Below are 15,567 nucleotides of genomic sequence, written 5' to 3'. Positions count from 1 at the left end.
CGCACACCACATCCACCAAAGTAAATCGAGCGATGGCGTCATAGGTTGCACTTTCCACAATCAAAATAATTTACAAAAAAAAACATCCGTACATTATCCCGAAACGTTGTAATTCGGACTACCACCACTTCTTTATGAATAAAACATATTTATATATGAACATAAATGCTTATAATAATCATATGTTTGTCGAATCACCCAAACTTCAATTTCAAATGATCTGCGCGTTTAGAACCAAAATGTACCTAATTGACTTGATTCACAAATTGACATTCGAGCAATGTAGCCAGTGTGCAACTATAAACAATAGTTTCATTATCACAGGAAACGTTATCTGTGGCTTAAACAGACCAAATACACCCGACTAACTCCACCTAACCCATGAAATACTAAGTGCTTCTAAAGTGTTGCGTGATTTAGCTATATTTACTTTTTTAATCTGAGCAGCTGGTCTGGAGGGCAGAGTGTTTGGAAAGTGCTGCTCCGATTGGGGTGCTCGACAGGGGGAAGAGAGATGGCGTGCTTGTTGGAGGCCCCTCTCCGCATCAGCGTGCTATCTGTGAGTCGTTCTTATACTATTTAATAAACACTTTATTTTTTGCTATGCACTGCATTCTTCCTAACTGCATTGCATAGTGAAACGCAATTTACGTGTCGCATCAAATTATCAATGTGGGTTGAGGGCATGCACTGAATTTGCTAGCTAGCTACGCTAACTCAGGCGTTGCAACATTTAGCTAGCTAACGTTAGCTACTGTAGTTAGGGAGGTCTCCCGACGTTCACCCGGAATGACTTAGCTAGCTAACTAGTAACCGGTGACATTTACGTGAATCCAATTATAACGAAAACCCGCAACATTTAATAACTTTATTCCACAGTGACGGTGTAATTAAATAAGGTTATGCTAGCTGGAACCACCCGCTAATTAGCTACCTAGTTGGCTAGCTATCTATAACCGTACTTACTCTGTTAGTTAGGTAGCATGCTATACAGAACTAGCTAGTTGTCTGAGTCAGTTTTGGGTAAAAGGCTAGCTAACTATGTCAAGTGTCAACTGCTGTCAGTTTTGTGATCGAGAATCGAATTTCACGTTTTTAAGACTAACGTTTATCATTTTTACTGATGTTTCAAAGTTAGCTATTAAGCTAACGTTAGCAAGATAGTTTAAAGTTATCATACTGGAAACGCCCCCATATGCTGTTGGTGGTGTCATTGACCAGATCACAGGGTTTTGGAGGAAATACATGAAGATGCCCTGAATACACGGCAAACTATACAGCTCTTCAACAAAATGTGTTCATTTGCCACCTGTTAGTCTGTCAATAGATATGTTTTTCAGGACCTGTAAGGAAATGGCCAGAGCTAGGTTTAACAACGTTTACCAAATGTCATATTAAAATAAAATGCTATTTGTCACATGCGCTGAATACAACAGGTGGAGGAGACCTTACAGTGAAATGCTTCCTTACAAGCCCTTAACCAACAATGCTTTAAGATGTTTTAAGAACAGATTAAGTAAGAAATTAAAAATAAGAGTATCAAATAATTTAAATATCATTAGTAAAATAACAATAGCGAGGCTATATACAGGGGGTACTGGTACAGAGTCAATGTGCGGGGCACTGGTTAGTTGAGGTAATATGTACATGTAGGTTGAGTTAAAGTGACCATGCATAGATAATTAACCGAGAGTAGCAGCAGCAGTATAAAAGAGGGGTCTGGGTAGCCCTTTGATTAGCTGTTCAGGAGTCATCATATTGTCAAAGTTTTACATTTCACCCACCTGAAATGTGACGATGCACCCATAACTGCATCTGGACTACTGTAATTGTAATGTACTTTAATTGTTAAAGAACTTTGTTTCAGATCCCTTACTGACTCATGACTGATATGGTATGATTCACAAGGAATACACACAAGTCATTGCAAATCCCTCTTTTTAAAGAGAGCTATAGTAGAGCAGTGCCTCTTTGCTCATCAGTAACCTATTAAATAGTGAGTCGTGGGGAAAGTTCTGGATGGTCCCGCAATGATAAACATAAACAAAGTTATCAAGTGACATATGACCATCTCGTGCACTGGATGAGTTTGCAGCTTGACGAGAGTAGCCTACTGCCTGTTGACCAGTCATATAGTTAGGAGGGGCTTTTCTGGGATGGAGTATCTATCTTGGCCAGGCCGGTGTCTTTCTGCTGAGTGTGTGGTTGGTGTCAGCAGTGGGATGATGAGGGAGGCCAGCGCTGACTCATTGTTGTTCTGTCTCTTGTCACCATGCAGGAGGTCACGGCCACCAGTCGCCATTATGTTGACAGGCTTTTTGACCCTGACCCGCAGAAAGTGCTGCAGGGAGTCATGTAAGTACATTACCTTGTGTTGTAGTACCCTATGTTTTTCTATAGGAAAATAGATATTTGTCCTGTCTGTCCATCTTTGTTTCTGACCCAAATGGCACCCTATCCTCTACTTGGTGCACTACTTTTGACCAGAGCCTTATGGGAAATAGGATGCCATTTGGGCCTCTGTCTGTCCTTGTGTGAGTCTGGTATCTGTATGCGGGTGGAGCAGGCAGCTCTTGGTGCTCGGGAGGGAGCTGTCTGTCAATGATTGATTTGTTTGAGGTGCGATGTGAGCATGCTCAATGTGAGCTGCTTGGAACACTTTGTTTACATGTGGCTGAACAACCTGGCTGTCAGTGGTGTGTGTTTCTCTCCGATCAGTCAGTGTGATTCATGCTGTGTGGTATGCCAGGTCTCTGCTAGTGTGTGTGTGTGACTGAGAGAGTGTGTTTCACTGGGCAGTGTGTGAGAGCCTCTGCACAGCTTGGACTCAGACATCTTTTCATCTTTATTTTTAACTCTGAGACCCAGCTCTGGTTACAGTTTTGGATGGCTAGCCGAGTCACTTCTTACCTGACTGGTGCAGCAGTACTTTTCCACTGGCCTCCATCTTCTCATGGCAATTTATTCCATTTAGCTACTTGTATCTTTATGTCATATGCATTGCGTTCTATAGGGTATCAGCAGTTGGCAAACCAGAGTTAGAATTCTGCACTCTGGATAACTTTTATATAGAGTACCAGTCAAAAGTTTGGACACACTTACTCATTCAAGGGTTTTTCTTTATTTGTACTATTTCCTACATTGTAGAATAATAGTGAAGACAACCAAACTATGAAATAACACATGGAATCATGTGTTAAACAAATCAAAATATATTTGAGATTCTTCAAAGTAGCCACCCTTTGCCTTGATGACAGCTTTGCACACTCTTGGCATTCTCTCAACCAGTTTAAACCTGGAATGCTTTTCTAACATACTTGAAGGAGTTCCCACATATGCTGAGCACTTGTTGGCTACTTTTCCTTCACTCTGCGGTCCAACTGATCCCAAACCATCTCAATTGGGTTGAGGTCGGGTGATTGTGGAGGCCAGGTCATCTGATGCAGCGCTCCACTCCTTGGTCAAATAGCCATTACACAGTCTGGAGGTGTTTTGGGTCATTGTCCTGTTGAAAAACAAATGATAGTCCCACTAAGCTCAAACCAGATGGTATGGCATATTGCTGCAGAATGCTGTGGTAGCCATGCTGGTTAAGTGTGCCTTGATCTAAATAAATCACAGATGGTGTCACCAGCAAAGCACCATCACACCACCACCTCATGCTTCATGGTGTGAACCATACACGTGGAGATCATCCATTCACCTACTCTGCTTCTCACAAAGACACAGCAGTTGGAACCAAAAATATCACATTTGGGCTCATTAGACCAAAGGACAGATTTCCACCAGTCTAATGTCCATTGCTCGTGTTTCTTGGCCCAAGCAAGTCTCTTATTTATTATTGGTGTCCTTTAGTAGTGGTTTCAAATCAAATTGGTCACATACACATGGTTAGCAGATGTTAATGCGGGTGTAGCGAAATGCTTGTGCTTCTAGTTCCGACAGTGCAGTAATATCTAACAAGTAATCTAACAATTTCCCAACTACCCAATACGGATGAGCGATGGCCGAGTGGCATAGGCAAGGTGCAATATATATTATAAAATATGGTATGTAGATGTATGATGTATGAGTTATGTAAACATTAAAGTGGCATTGTTTTAAAGTGACTAGAAATCCATTTATTAAAGTGGCCAGTGATTGGATCTCGGTGTAGTAAGCAGCCTCTCTGAGTTGGTTAAAGCAAACGACCATGATTCACGCAGTCTCCTCTTAACAGTTGATATGTCTGTTACTTGAACTCGGTGAAGCATTTATTTGGGCTGCAATATGAGGTTCAGTTTACTCTAATGAACTTATCCTCCGCAGCATAGGTAACTCTGAATCTTCCTTTCCTGTGGCGGTCCTCCTAAAAGCCATTTTTGAGAACTGCGTTCCTGAAATTTGCCGTATTTTATTTTATTTTTTAACCTTTTATTTAACTAGGCAAGTCAGTTAAGAACAAATTATTATTTTCAATGACGGCCTAGGAACAGTGGGTTAACTGCCTGTTCAGGGGCAGAACGCTAAACAACAGCTCGGGGATTTGAACTTGCAACCTTCCGGTTACTAGTCCAATGCTCTACCCTGCCGCCCCATATTGACTGACCTTCATGTCTTAAAGTAATGATGGACTGTTGTATCTCTTTGCTTATGAGCTGTTCTTGCCGTAATATGGACTTGGTCTTTTACCAAATAGTGCCCTCTTCTGTATACCACTCCTACCTTGTCACAACACAACTGATTTGCTCAAATGCATTAAGAAGTAAAGATATTCCACTATTGACTTTTATCAAGGCACACCTGTTAATTGAAATGTATTCCAGGTGACTACCTCATGAAGCTGGTTGAGAGAATGCCAAGAGTGTGCAAAGCTGTCATCAAGGCAAAGGGTGGCTACTTTGAAAAATCTCATAAAATATATTTAGATTTGTTTAACCTTTTTTTGCTTAGTACATGATTCCATATGTGTTATTTCATAGTTTTGATGTCTTCACTATTATTCTACAATGTAGAAACTAGTAAAATTGAAGAAAAACCCTTGAATGCGTAGGTTTGACTGGTACTGTATGTTATTGGCTTATATAAGTGGTGTGATGTTCAGAATTCTACCCTCAAAGCATCATGTTAACAAGCTTGAACAGCAATGATGTTTCTCAGTTGAACCTGTGGCTGTTAGCATTAGTGTTAGACTTGTGTGGTTTAGCATAGGTGATATGATTGCTACTGTGGTTGAACTCTCAAGTGTTGTTATTGTGGCTGTTGGTAACATGCTGAGGAAGCTCCACACATCTGACTCTGACCATTTGTGTGTTCACAGTGACATGAAGAATGCTGTCATCGGAAACAACAAACAGAAAGCCAACCTGATTGTCCTGGGAGCTGTGCCCAGGTGTCTCTCTCTCTTCACCTGTTTTCTCATCTTCCTCTTTCTCCTTTCCCCACATGCTCTCTTTCCCCTCTCCTCAACCCAATCTCCACGCCCAATTGAATGGCAGCGTTGACTACGTTTAACCTGCCCAGGGACTACGGTTGAAAATTAGCCGGCTGGCTAAAACCGTCACTTTTACTGAAACGTTGATTAATGTGCACTGTCCCTGTAAAAATAAAATTAACTCAAACTGTGTGTCTCTCCCCAGGTTACTATATCTGCTCCAGCAGGGCTCGTCCAGCTCAGAGCTGAGGGCAGAGTGTGCGGTGGTGCTGGGCAGTCTGGCCATGGGCACTGAGAACAACATCAAGTCCCTGGTGGACTGCCACATCATCCCTGCCCTACTGCAAGGTAGATGTATGCGTAACACAGACAAATCGATACACACTCACACACAATCAGTCACACTTAGAGTGACGCGCTGACCCGTGTTAGTCTTTCAGTCATAACTCACTGACAGGACAGCACTCTGACTGAGAGGAAACATACTCATTCTCTCATAGCAAGTGTCTCTCTCTGCAGGTCTCCTATGTCCAGACCTGATCTTCATCGAGGCTTGTCTACGCTGCCTCAGGACAGTCTTCATCAGTCCAGTCACCCCAGTGCAGCTGCTCTACACTGTAAGTCTCTGTCGCTCTTCTCTTTCTGTCTATCCCCCCCCCCCCATTGGTATTGTGTAACTTGCCATCACTATTCTTAGTGATGTGTTGTCTAACTGGGGTGTATTTCTGTGAGTGTGCACAGTAACTCTGTGTGTGTGTTACACCTTGTCAGGACCCCACTGTGATCCCCCACCTCATGTCCCTGCTGAGTCGGTCACAGCGGACGCAGGAGTACATCACCCAGATCTTCTCCCACTGTTGCAAGGTCAGTACACCAGTACACATTTAAAATACTTCACATTAGAGAAAGGTTTACAGTATTGTAATAGAAGACCGAAGACACTCAGTGTGTGTGTGTTTTGTAGACTCCGGAGCACCAGACGGTTCTGTTTAACCATGGGGCTATCCAGAACATTGCTCCTCTTCTCATCTCTCCCTCCTATAAGGTAGCCTTTGAAACGACTCCTCACCCAGATCTCAGTACTACCATCTCTGACCTTTTTTATATTACCATGTCTCTCTCACTCTCTTCCCCCCTCTTCTCTCATTCTTTTCTTTCTGCTCTCATCCTATACAGGTACGGATGCAAGCATTAAAATGCTTCTCGGTCCTGGCCTACGAGAACACTCAGGTCTCCATGACACTGGTGAATGGTGAGGGGCTTTATTTCCCCTTCTATTTATGTCTGTCTGTCTCTCGCTGCTGCTGCTTTGGGACCTGACTGGGACAGTTTCCAGCTAGATTCTTCACTCTGTGTCAGGAGTTCTATTCTTGGCATTATATTGGTATTGTCATGGTAGCAAAAAGTTTGTCAGATGGTGACAATATTTTATAATGAAGTTAATATGAAAATCAATGTTCTCCTCTCTGTTCTCAGTGCTGGTGGATGAGGAGCTGCTCTCTCAGGTATTTGTCAGAATGATGCAAAGGGATCAGCCCATTGACATGCAGCTCACAGCAGCCAAGTGGTGAGTGAGTGTTTCCTTCACTTGACTATTAAAAGAAGTATGCTTCCATTGACAGTGTTGAAGTAACTGTAAAGTATATGTTTTTCCGCGGACTATTATAGTAAGAATCTCAAGTGTTTTCGTTTCGGGAAGATAATCTCTTTTCCCACTCTCGCTCACCGTTTGCTCTCCTCCTCTCCCCCAGTCTAACATACATGTGTCGAGCAGGAGCCATTAGGACCGATGACAGCTGCATCGTGTTAAAGGTGATTATACCATTTTGCGTGTCTTGTGCAATCATATGACTTGCCTGGTACTGGTATGTGTGTGATGTATGTTGAGTCTAGCCTGCCTGTTGTGTGTAGTGTCTTCCCTGCCTGTGTGTGTATAATCCTTGTTCCATCCCTGCGTAGACCCTGCCGTGCCTGGTGAGGATGTGCAGTAAGGAGAGGTTGTTGGAGGAGCGTGTGGAGGGGGCAGAGACCCTGGCCTACCTGATGGAGCCTGATGTGGAGCTGCAGAGGATCGCCAGTGTAACCGACCACCTAGTGGCCATGCTGGCTGACTACTTCAAATACCCCAGCTCTGTCAGCGCCATCACTGACATCAAGAGGGTGAGACACTGGACTTTACTCATTGAACCTAGCCAGGCAATCTTACAAGGCAGAGAGAACTAATACCGTCAGGAAAACCCTGACACTGCTGGGAGAAAATAACACCACATTCCTTACTTTGGACAAAAACCTCTAACTCTCTTATCTCTCACCAAATAGCCAGCAGCATACTACCCTACATACCACTGCTGGCTTGCTTCTGAAGCTAAGCAGGGTTGGTCCTGGTCAGTCCCTGGATGGGAGACCAGATGCTGCTGGAAGTGGTGTTGGAGTGCCAGTAGGAGTGCCAGTTGGAGTGCCACTTTCCTCTGGTCTAAAAAATATCCCAATGCCCCAGGGCAGTGATTGGGGACACTGCCCTGTGTAGGGTGCCGTCTTTCAGATGGGATGTTAAACGGTTGTCCTGACTCTCTGCGGTCATTAAAGATCCCATGGCACTTATCGTAGGGGTGTTAACCCCGGTGTCCTGGCTAAATTCCCAACCTGGCTATCAAACCATCACGGTCACCTAATAATCCCCAGTTTACAGTTGGCTCATTCATCCCCCTCCTCTCCCCTGTAACTATTCCCCATGTCGTTGCTGCAAATGAGAATTTTGTTCTCAGTCAACTTACCTGGTAAAATAACGGATAAATAAATAAATATTGAATTGTCTTTATCTGCAGTTGGATCACGACCTGAAGCATGCTCACGAGCTGAGACAAGCTGCCTTTAAACTGTACGCCTCACTGGGCTCCAACGATGAAGATATCCGCAAGAAGGTGGCTTTCACTCAACAGTACACACACCCCTACCTAGCCGCCTTTAGAAATGTGTCCTCTTCCTAACACCCCCCCCCCCCCCGTGTCTCTCCTCCTCAGATCACAGAGACTGAGAACATGATGGACAGGATAGTGAGTGGCCTGTCAGAATCCAGCGTCAAGGTGCGGCTAGCTGCCGTCAGGTACTGATAACATCCCTACCTCTCCACTGAGTGTCCTGTCACATTCTGTTCCCTTCTTAGCCTAAGAAGATCTCCTTGCATCCGAGACATCTGACTCTCGAATGGTTGCCGTGTGTGCCTGTTGTGATATTGACTCTTCCTCTGTGTCCAGGTGTCTTCACAGTCTGTCCCGGTCAGTCCAGCAGTTGAGGACTAGTTTTCATGACCACGCCGTATGGAAGCCCCTTATGAAGGTCTGTACCAATGGGTCTTTTTCTCACCATACAAGATTACTTACTATACAAATGATCTATGCATGCTGCAAAGTACTTGGCCTTCGTAGTGAGACTGTACGTCTCTTCTCTGCTGTGTGTAGTTGTTACAGAACGCTCCAGACGAGGTGTTGGTCATGGCCTCTTCTACACTATGCAACCTGCTACTGGAGTTTTCACCCAGCAAAGAGGTGAGACCGCCAGACAGCAATACAACACTACTACTGCTACCTAGCTAGCAATACAACACTACCACTGCCACCTAGCTAGCAATACAACACCACTACTGCTACCTAGCTAGCAATACAACACTACCACTGCCACCTAGCTAGCAATACAACACTACCACTGCCACCCAGCTAGCAATACAACACCACTACTGCTACCTAGCTAGCGATACAACACTACCACTGCCACCTAGCTAGCGATACAACACTGCCACCTAGCTAGCGATACAACACTGCCACCTAGCTAGCGATACAACACTGCCACCTAGCTAGCGATACAACACTGCCACCTAGCTAGCGATACAACACTGCCACCTAGCTAGCGATACAACACTGCCACCTAGCTAGCGATACAACACTGCTACCTAGCTAGCGATACAACACTACCACTGCCACCTAGCTAGCGATACAACACTGCTACCTAGCTAGCGATACAACACTACCACTGCCACCTAGCTAGCGATACAACACTGCCACCTAGCTAGCAATACAACACTACCACTGCCACCTAGCTAGCGATACAACACTGCCACCTAGCATATGTGTTATTTCATAGTTTTGATGTCTTCACTATTATTCTTCAATGTAGAAAATATAAAAAATCAAGAAAAAAACTTGAATGAGTAGGTGACCAAACTTTTGACTGGTAGTGTGTGTGTGTGTTAATATTTTTGTCTTGATGTTTTAGGACTAAATATTAGCTGTCAGGTTGTGAACCTGCAATTTAGCATGACCAGTGGGAGTAAGTGCGTATGTTTTGTGTATGTCTGCAGCCCATCTTGGAGTCAGGGGTGATAGAGTTACTATGCAGTCTGACCCAGAGTGATAGTCCAGCCCTGAGGGTCAATGGCATCTGGGCTCTAATGGTGAGTCACCGCTTTACTGCCTTGCTCTGCTGTCACCACTTTACTGCCTTGCTCTGCTCTCACTACTTTACTGCCTTGCTCTGCTCTCACCACTGTACTGCCTTGCTCCATTGATTCTCAGTCAGTAGAGCATAAGCAGTGAAGCAACCCTTCACCTGAGAATCTTCCAATTGGAACTTTGGTGAAGTTTCTATATCTGCGCAACCCTACTATAGAAGGTGTGTGTCTAACCTACACCATCATGGTTGTGTGTAGAACATGGCGTTCCAGGCGGACCAGAAGGTGAAGGGGGAGATTGTGAGAGCGTTGGGAACAGAGCAGCTCTTCCGTCTGCTTTCTGACCCTGACTCTAACGTCCTGATGAAGACCCTGGGCCTGCTACGGAACCTGCTCTCCACCCGACCCGTAAGACTGGCACACACACACACACTTAGTCTTTGTGTGACTTAAGTCCAATCATTGACCCACATCATATGTTGCAGACAGGGCATGTAGAGTCTCTGATTGGGGGGGGGTGTAGGTACATTCCTGGCTTCATGTCTCTTGAGGCGCTTTCTTCTCCGTAGCCCGTTCCTGTCCTTCTCAAGCTTCTGCACTCCTTGCTGGTAGAGCTGATAGACCAGATGGAGCATTCAGCGGCAGTGCCCTCCAGCTGGGTAGGGTTAAGCCTGCACTTTTCCGTTGTGGTCTACAGTTGATCTTTGTAGTGCCTCCCCTGACCCTCTGCAGAGCTGGCCATACAGGACTCCCGGTCACGCAAGGTTATCCACAGGGTGCACTAGAGGCACCTGATGTGAAAGGCCTCCAGCATCCTGATGTTGCTAGTGTAGATGGTCCACGTCTCGCAGCTGTAGAGGAGAGTTGTCATGACCACTGCCTGGTAAACAGATATTTTTGTGTGAAGGTTGAGGTCTTTTGTTCTGGAAGACCATTCTCCTGAGTCTACCAAAGGAAGCTGAGGCTTGTTTGGTCAGGTTTTGTATTTCTCTTTCGGTACTGCAGTCGTCAGAGAGACAGACACTCACAGACTCTGCTTTTAATCATCTCAAGTCTCACGCACATTGTCTCGCCTTTTCATACTCTATCCCGCTTGATCAGTCTCTTTCTCTAACCTCCTCTCCCTTCTGTCTCCCAGCACATAGACCAGGTCATGAGTTCTCATGGGAAGCAGATCATGCAGGCAGTCACTCTAATCCTCGAGGGAGAACACAGCATCGAGGTCAAGGAACAGGTATGACCCCCTCCTCCCCCCTTCGGCTTACTATACCATGAACACTTTGATGTAGGGTTGCAATATTTCATTCACATAATCCCAAATTCTCAGGCTTTCCAGTTGGATTATTCCCTCCTTGCTTATTTCCTAATTCCAGGAGTGCTCCAAATTCTAGAAAACTTGTGAATTTCTGAGAAGTTAGCAGTTCTGCAACCCTACTTTTGTCTTGAGAAGCACTTCAGGACAGAGCTGCTGTCTGTGTTTCAGACACTCTGTATCCTAGCCAACATTGCCGACGGCAACACAGCCAAGGAACTCATCATGACCAATGACGACATCCTCCAGAAAATCAAATATTACATGGTAGAGTCTCTTCCCTCCATTAGCCACTGTAGCTATACTTAATTCTCGACTACTGATCAGGCTTAGAGGTTCACTGAACTCTGTCAACCTTCATATTTGCCCGTATCCATGTGTGATCATTTTATTTAGAAAGAGTTTGACCGTCTCTCTTTGGATCTATTGTTGCCATATCTTAAGCAAGTACTGCCATTTTCTCTGTGATGTCCTCTCAGGCTCACTCTAATGTGAAGCTCCAGCTGGCGGCCACCTTCTGTATCTCCAACCTGATCTGGAACGAGGAGGACGGTGAGGCCAACGCCATGACAGGTTGTCACAAGCTGGGGGGGACTGCTGGGGAGTGTGGAAACACAGATGTTCAAAGTGTTTGTGTTAGCTAGGGCTAGTGGTAGTTTCATGGATGTAGTGGTATAAAGTGAGTCAAATTCTGCAATGTTATGCATTATGGCAACGTAACGCATTTATGCTCCACTACATCAATGGTTTTCATCTGTGTTTTGAGTAAACACTGTTGGACCGGGTCTCTGCCTCTGGCTCCGACGTCCTCCTCTCTAACCTTCCTACGTCGGTGTCTCTCTCTGTTCAGGTTCCCAGGAGCGTCAGGACAAGCTGAGGGAGTTGGGCTTTGTAGACATCCTGCACAAACTCACCCAGGCCTCAGACCCCAACCTCTGTGACAGGTCCGACACAGCCACACACACTTCTGATCTCTCTCCTGCAGTCCTACAGTTTCTCTCTTCTATTGACAGACAGACGCGCACAAACACATGCACGCTCATTGTGTTGTAGGATACTGACTCTCTCTCGCTCTCTTTCAGGGCGAAGACGGCAATGCAGCAGTATCTGGCGTGACCCTACGAGAGCAGTCTCCGATGTCGTTGCCCCTAACAACACAACTAACAATCCAATGGCCTGCCAGGAGGAGACTTGCCTGCCTGCTGCCATTGTTTTGTTTTCTTCTCCTTCAGTTTAATCTTAGTTTTGTTGCACAAAGACACCTTTGAGCTGCAGCGGCAGACGCCCCCCTTCCACCCCATCACCCCCAACCTGACCCCCATCCCACCCGGAGACGAGGTTGGCGGGGGAACTGGGAAACACCTTCTGCATAGCAACGGTTACTGGAGGGGGGGAGGGGTCATTCAATGGTTTTTGCCTTTTTATTTTTTTATGCAAAGATGGATGTGAATGAAGAAGGGTTAGTAGAGTGCAGTACAGTAGCCAGCCAGTGCAGCACATCGCCACCATGTGGCCAGGAGGCTTTGGTGCTATTGGACTCCTAATGAGGAGACTGAACATAAAGATGTCTCAGAGAGCTGGACTAAAGGCTCTGACGAAGAGGGCAGGGTTGTGGGAGCATCGCTTCCTCCTGGTTTTATTTAGCTAATTAATGATTGATATTATTATTATTATTATTATTATTATTATTATTAGAGGGGCTTTATGTCACGATTGGTTGCGTTTGGAAAAAGACTGCTCAATTTGTACTTTTTTGTGTTTTCTTTTTTTGTGGATACATACCTCGTAAATATATATAAACATATAAATATATTTTTTAGATTATAATTTTCCCCCTCTGTTTCTTTTTCTCTGTGTCTGATCCCGGGTTCCTTGTACAGTAGGGTGTGAACATAATATCAATGGGAGGATGATGTGGTCAATAGAACAAAGTTAGAAGGTTGACTGGGAATATGGGCTGCTTTCACAGACCCAGGTTAAGTTTAGTCCTGGACTAAAAAGCACTTTCAATGGAGAATCTCCATTGAGCATAATTTTTAAATCTCGTACTAGATTTAGGGCTCTATTCAATCTGTGTTGTGGAAGTTCAGTGTTATAGCGTGATTGAAATTTCAAGGCAATGTTCCCGCATTAGTGGTAAACGCTGCATATGTTGGTTCAACCGGAATGTACCTTTTACATTTCGATCTGGGAATTTGTAACGATTCAGCGATACAGATTTAATTGGGCCCTTAATCTGTATCTGGTAAACCGGCCCATAGTGTCACTATGTATGACCCTGACTCTCTCTAGTCTTACCTTTCAGGAGGCACAAACATGGATCCACGAAATAGGATAAAATGCTAAATGTCCTTCACCTGTAGCCATTTGGTTTCTCCCAGAATCTTCTAGATCTTTCCTCTCCCTGACATTTCCATTCTTACAGAAGCTCTGACAGAATGAATGCTACCATTTGAAATATATGCAGACCTGAAAGATGGACTTGGTCATTGAGTACTGTCTTTTTTTTTTTGTCCATGGGGCACCGGGTGGAGGGAAGTGGAGAACACTTGTCAATGTGAGGCATGTGAACAGGTGAACGAAACAAGTCACAAGTGTAACATATCTGAATACATGCATCAATTAAAGCTCCACTGGTTATAAGAGCATTACCATGGTTGTGCCACATGTTAAAATGACTTAGGAAGTGATCCCACTGGCGCTGGACATCACGTCATCCCTGACTGATTCGGATCCAAAGCATCACAGAAGCCTGGATCTTATAAAACAACACTTTGTTTATTCTTGTATAATGTATTTCTGGTAAAGTTGGTGACATTTAATAATAAAATACATCTGAAGCCTCGGGCAGCACAGTAAGCCTACCTTCCTCTCCCTTAGTTCTGAAGCAGGCACATTCCTCATGCAGATAGCTGTGACATGCATTTAACACCCCCCACCCCAAACCCCTCTCGATGGGCCCCCCCTCCTCCCACTACTCTCACACCTCCATGCAGCCGCATCCAAGTCCTCACCTTGTTACAGAAAATAGAAACCAGCATCTGAATCTGTCTATATTACGCATAGTGCACCACCCCCAAACAACTCTGGTACACATTCCAAGTACACAGCGCATCAGACGATGCTAGTAAAATTAGGCCTCTGACCAATTTAGCAGTATCTGAGCATTGTAGGATAAGTCTGTGTTATCCAGAGGTTGACAATTGTTCATGGGTTGCGGATGATGCTGGGGACATGGCAATAGTGTGTGTTGGTGCATGTGGGCTTTCATATGAAGCTGTTGAAGTGGAAATGTCTGGTTGAACAACTAGTGATGGATGGAAAAGGGCCAGAACACTCCTCTGCATTTTCAACAGAAGATATTGCCAGAATATATAATTTACTAACACAAATAAATACATAACTTACTTTTCAAAATAAAAGTGCGGTGTTCATAATTGAATAGTCAATGGTTTAGAAATCACAGCATTCCCATCTGTGAATGATATGTGAGAGAATGGATATGTGCTGTGTATGTGGACTAGCAGTGTGTGTTCGAAGGAGAAGGCACGAATGGCTGGATGGCTAAAAATTGGTTTGATGTGGGAACTCTTCACTGTACAATCTGTCTGTCTGCTTTTTCACAACAGACCTATATTCCCCTCATCCCCCACTAGGCATTGCCTCCTAAACCTAGACTGTCTTTGGCAGGTTGGTGCCCGCCCTTAGATCTCCCTCTTAAAGGGTAATTCTGCCACTTTTCAACCTCATTCATCATCTCAGCACCAAACCAACCACTGGGCAAAAACTGGTTGTTTAAAAATCTATTTGATGATGTTGATTCAATGTGGAAAACTGTTTGGGTTTACAAAAAGTTATCAATGTAAGGGAACTTTTATTTATTTTTACCTGATATCTCAACCAAATGTAAATAAAAACGATTTTTTAAAATGATGTCTGTGCCCAGTGGGAAGTGTCTACATACACTACTATTCTAAAGTTTGGGGTCACTTAGAAAGTTCCTTGTTTTTGAAAGAAAAGCACATTTTTTGTCCATTAAAATAACATCAAATTGATCAGAAATACAGTGTAGACATTGTTAATGTTGTAAATTACTATTGTAGCTGGAAACAGCTGATTTTTAATGGAATATCTACATAGGTGTACAGAGGCCCATTATCAGCAACCATCACTCCTGTGTTCCAATGGCACGTTGTGTTAGCTAATCCAAGTTTATCATTTTAAAAGGCTTATTGATCACTAAAAAAACCTTTTGCAACTATGTCAGCACAGCTGAAAACTCTTGTTTTGATTAAAGAAGCAATAAAACTGGCCTTCTTTAGGCTAGTTGAGTATCTGGAGCATCAGCATTTCTGGGTTCGATTACAGGCTCAAAATGGCTGGAGTTGCAAAGAATAA

The 15,567-nt window shown here is 44.3% G+C and overlaps 1 protein-coding gene across 2 annotated transcripts; it reads left to right on the top strand.

Annotated features, from left to right (window-relative positions):
- Positions 1 to 8: 8 nt before the first annotated feature.
- LOC110520230 (armadillo repeat-containing protein 8) lies at positions 9 to 15,102 on the top strand. Of its 2 annotated transcripts, none has more exons than XM_036974628.2 (22): positions 9 to 559; positions 2,279 to 2,355; positions 5,300 to 5,371; positions 5,619 to 5,761; positions 5,933 to 6,030; positions 6,185 to 6,277; positions 6,378 to 6,458; positions 6,590 to 6,665; positions 6,890 to 6,980; positions 7,165 to 7,225; positions 7,373 to 7,573; positions 8,239 to 8,334; positions 8,434 to 8,516; positions 8,668 to 8,749; positions 8,872 to 8,958; positions 9,768 to 9,860; positions 10,116 to 10,265; positions 10,996 to 11,091; positions 11,341 to 11,436; positions 11,649 to 11,721; positions 12,020 to 12,113; positions 12,252 to 15,102. In XM_036974628.2, exons 1-22 carry the CDS (start codon positions 515 to 517, stop codon positions 12,283 to 12,285), a joined length of 2,022 nt encoding a protein of 673 aa, XP_036830523.1. In that variant the 5' UTR covers positions 9 to 514; the 3' UTR covers positions 12,286 to 15,102. The 2 variants fall into 2 exon arrangements, with proteins under 2 accessions (XP_036830523.1, XP_036830522.1); XM_036974627.2 differs by having other exon boundaries at positions 11,649 to 11,742.
- The last annotated feature ends 465 nt before the right edge of the window (positions 15,103 to 15,567 follow it).

Source organism: Oncorhynchus mykiss, chromosome 3, assembly GCF_057628025.1.
Source record: "Oncorhynchus mykiss isolate SJ-2025 chromosome 3, ASM5762802v1, whole genome shotgun sequence".
Classification (NCBI taxonomy): Eukaryota; Metazoa; Chordata; class Actinopteri; order Salmoniformes; family Salmonidae; genus Oncorhynchus; species Oncorhynchus mykiss.
Note: the sequence above shows the minus strand (reverse complement) of the source record. Positions and strands in the feature narration are given on the sequence as shown.

Excerpts from the sequence above, each read along its gene's own strand:
- LOC110520230 (XM_036974627.2), top strand. The coding sequence starts at position 515 with ATGGCGTGCTTGTTGGAGGCCCCTCTCCGCATCAGCGTGCTATCT. Across the intron at positions 2,356-5,299 it reads AAAGTGCTGCAGGGAGTCAT|TGACATGAAGAATGCTGTCA; the intron begins GTAAGTACATTA and ends GTGTGTTCACAG. Across the intron at positions 7,226-7,372 it reads ACAGCTGCATCGTGTTAAAG|ACCCTGCCGTGCCTGGTGAG; the intron begins GTGATTATACCA and ends ATCCCTGCGTAG.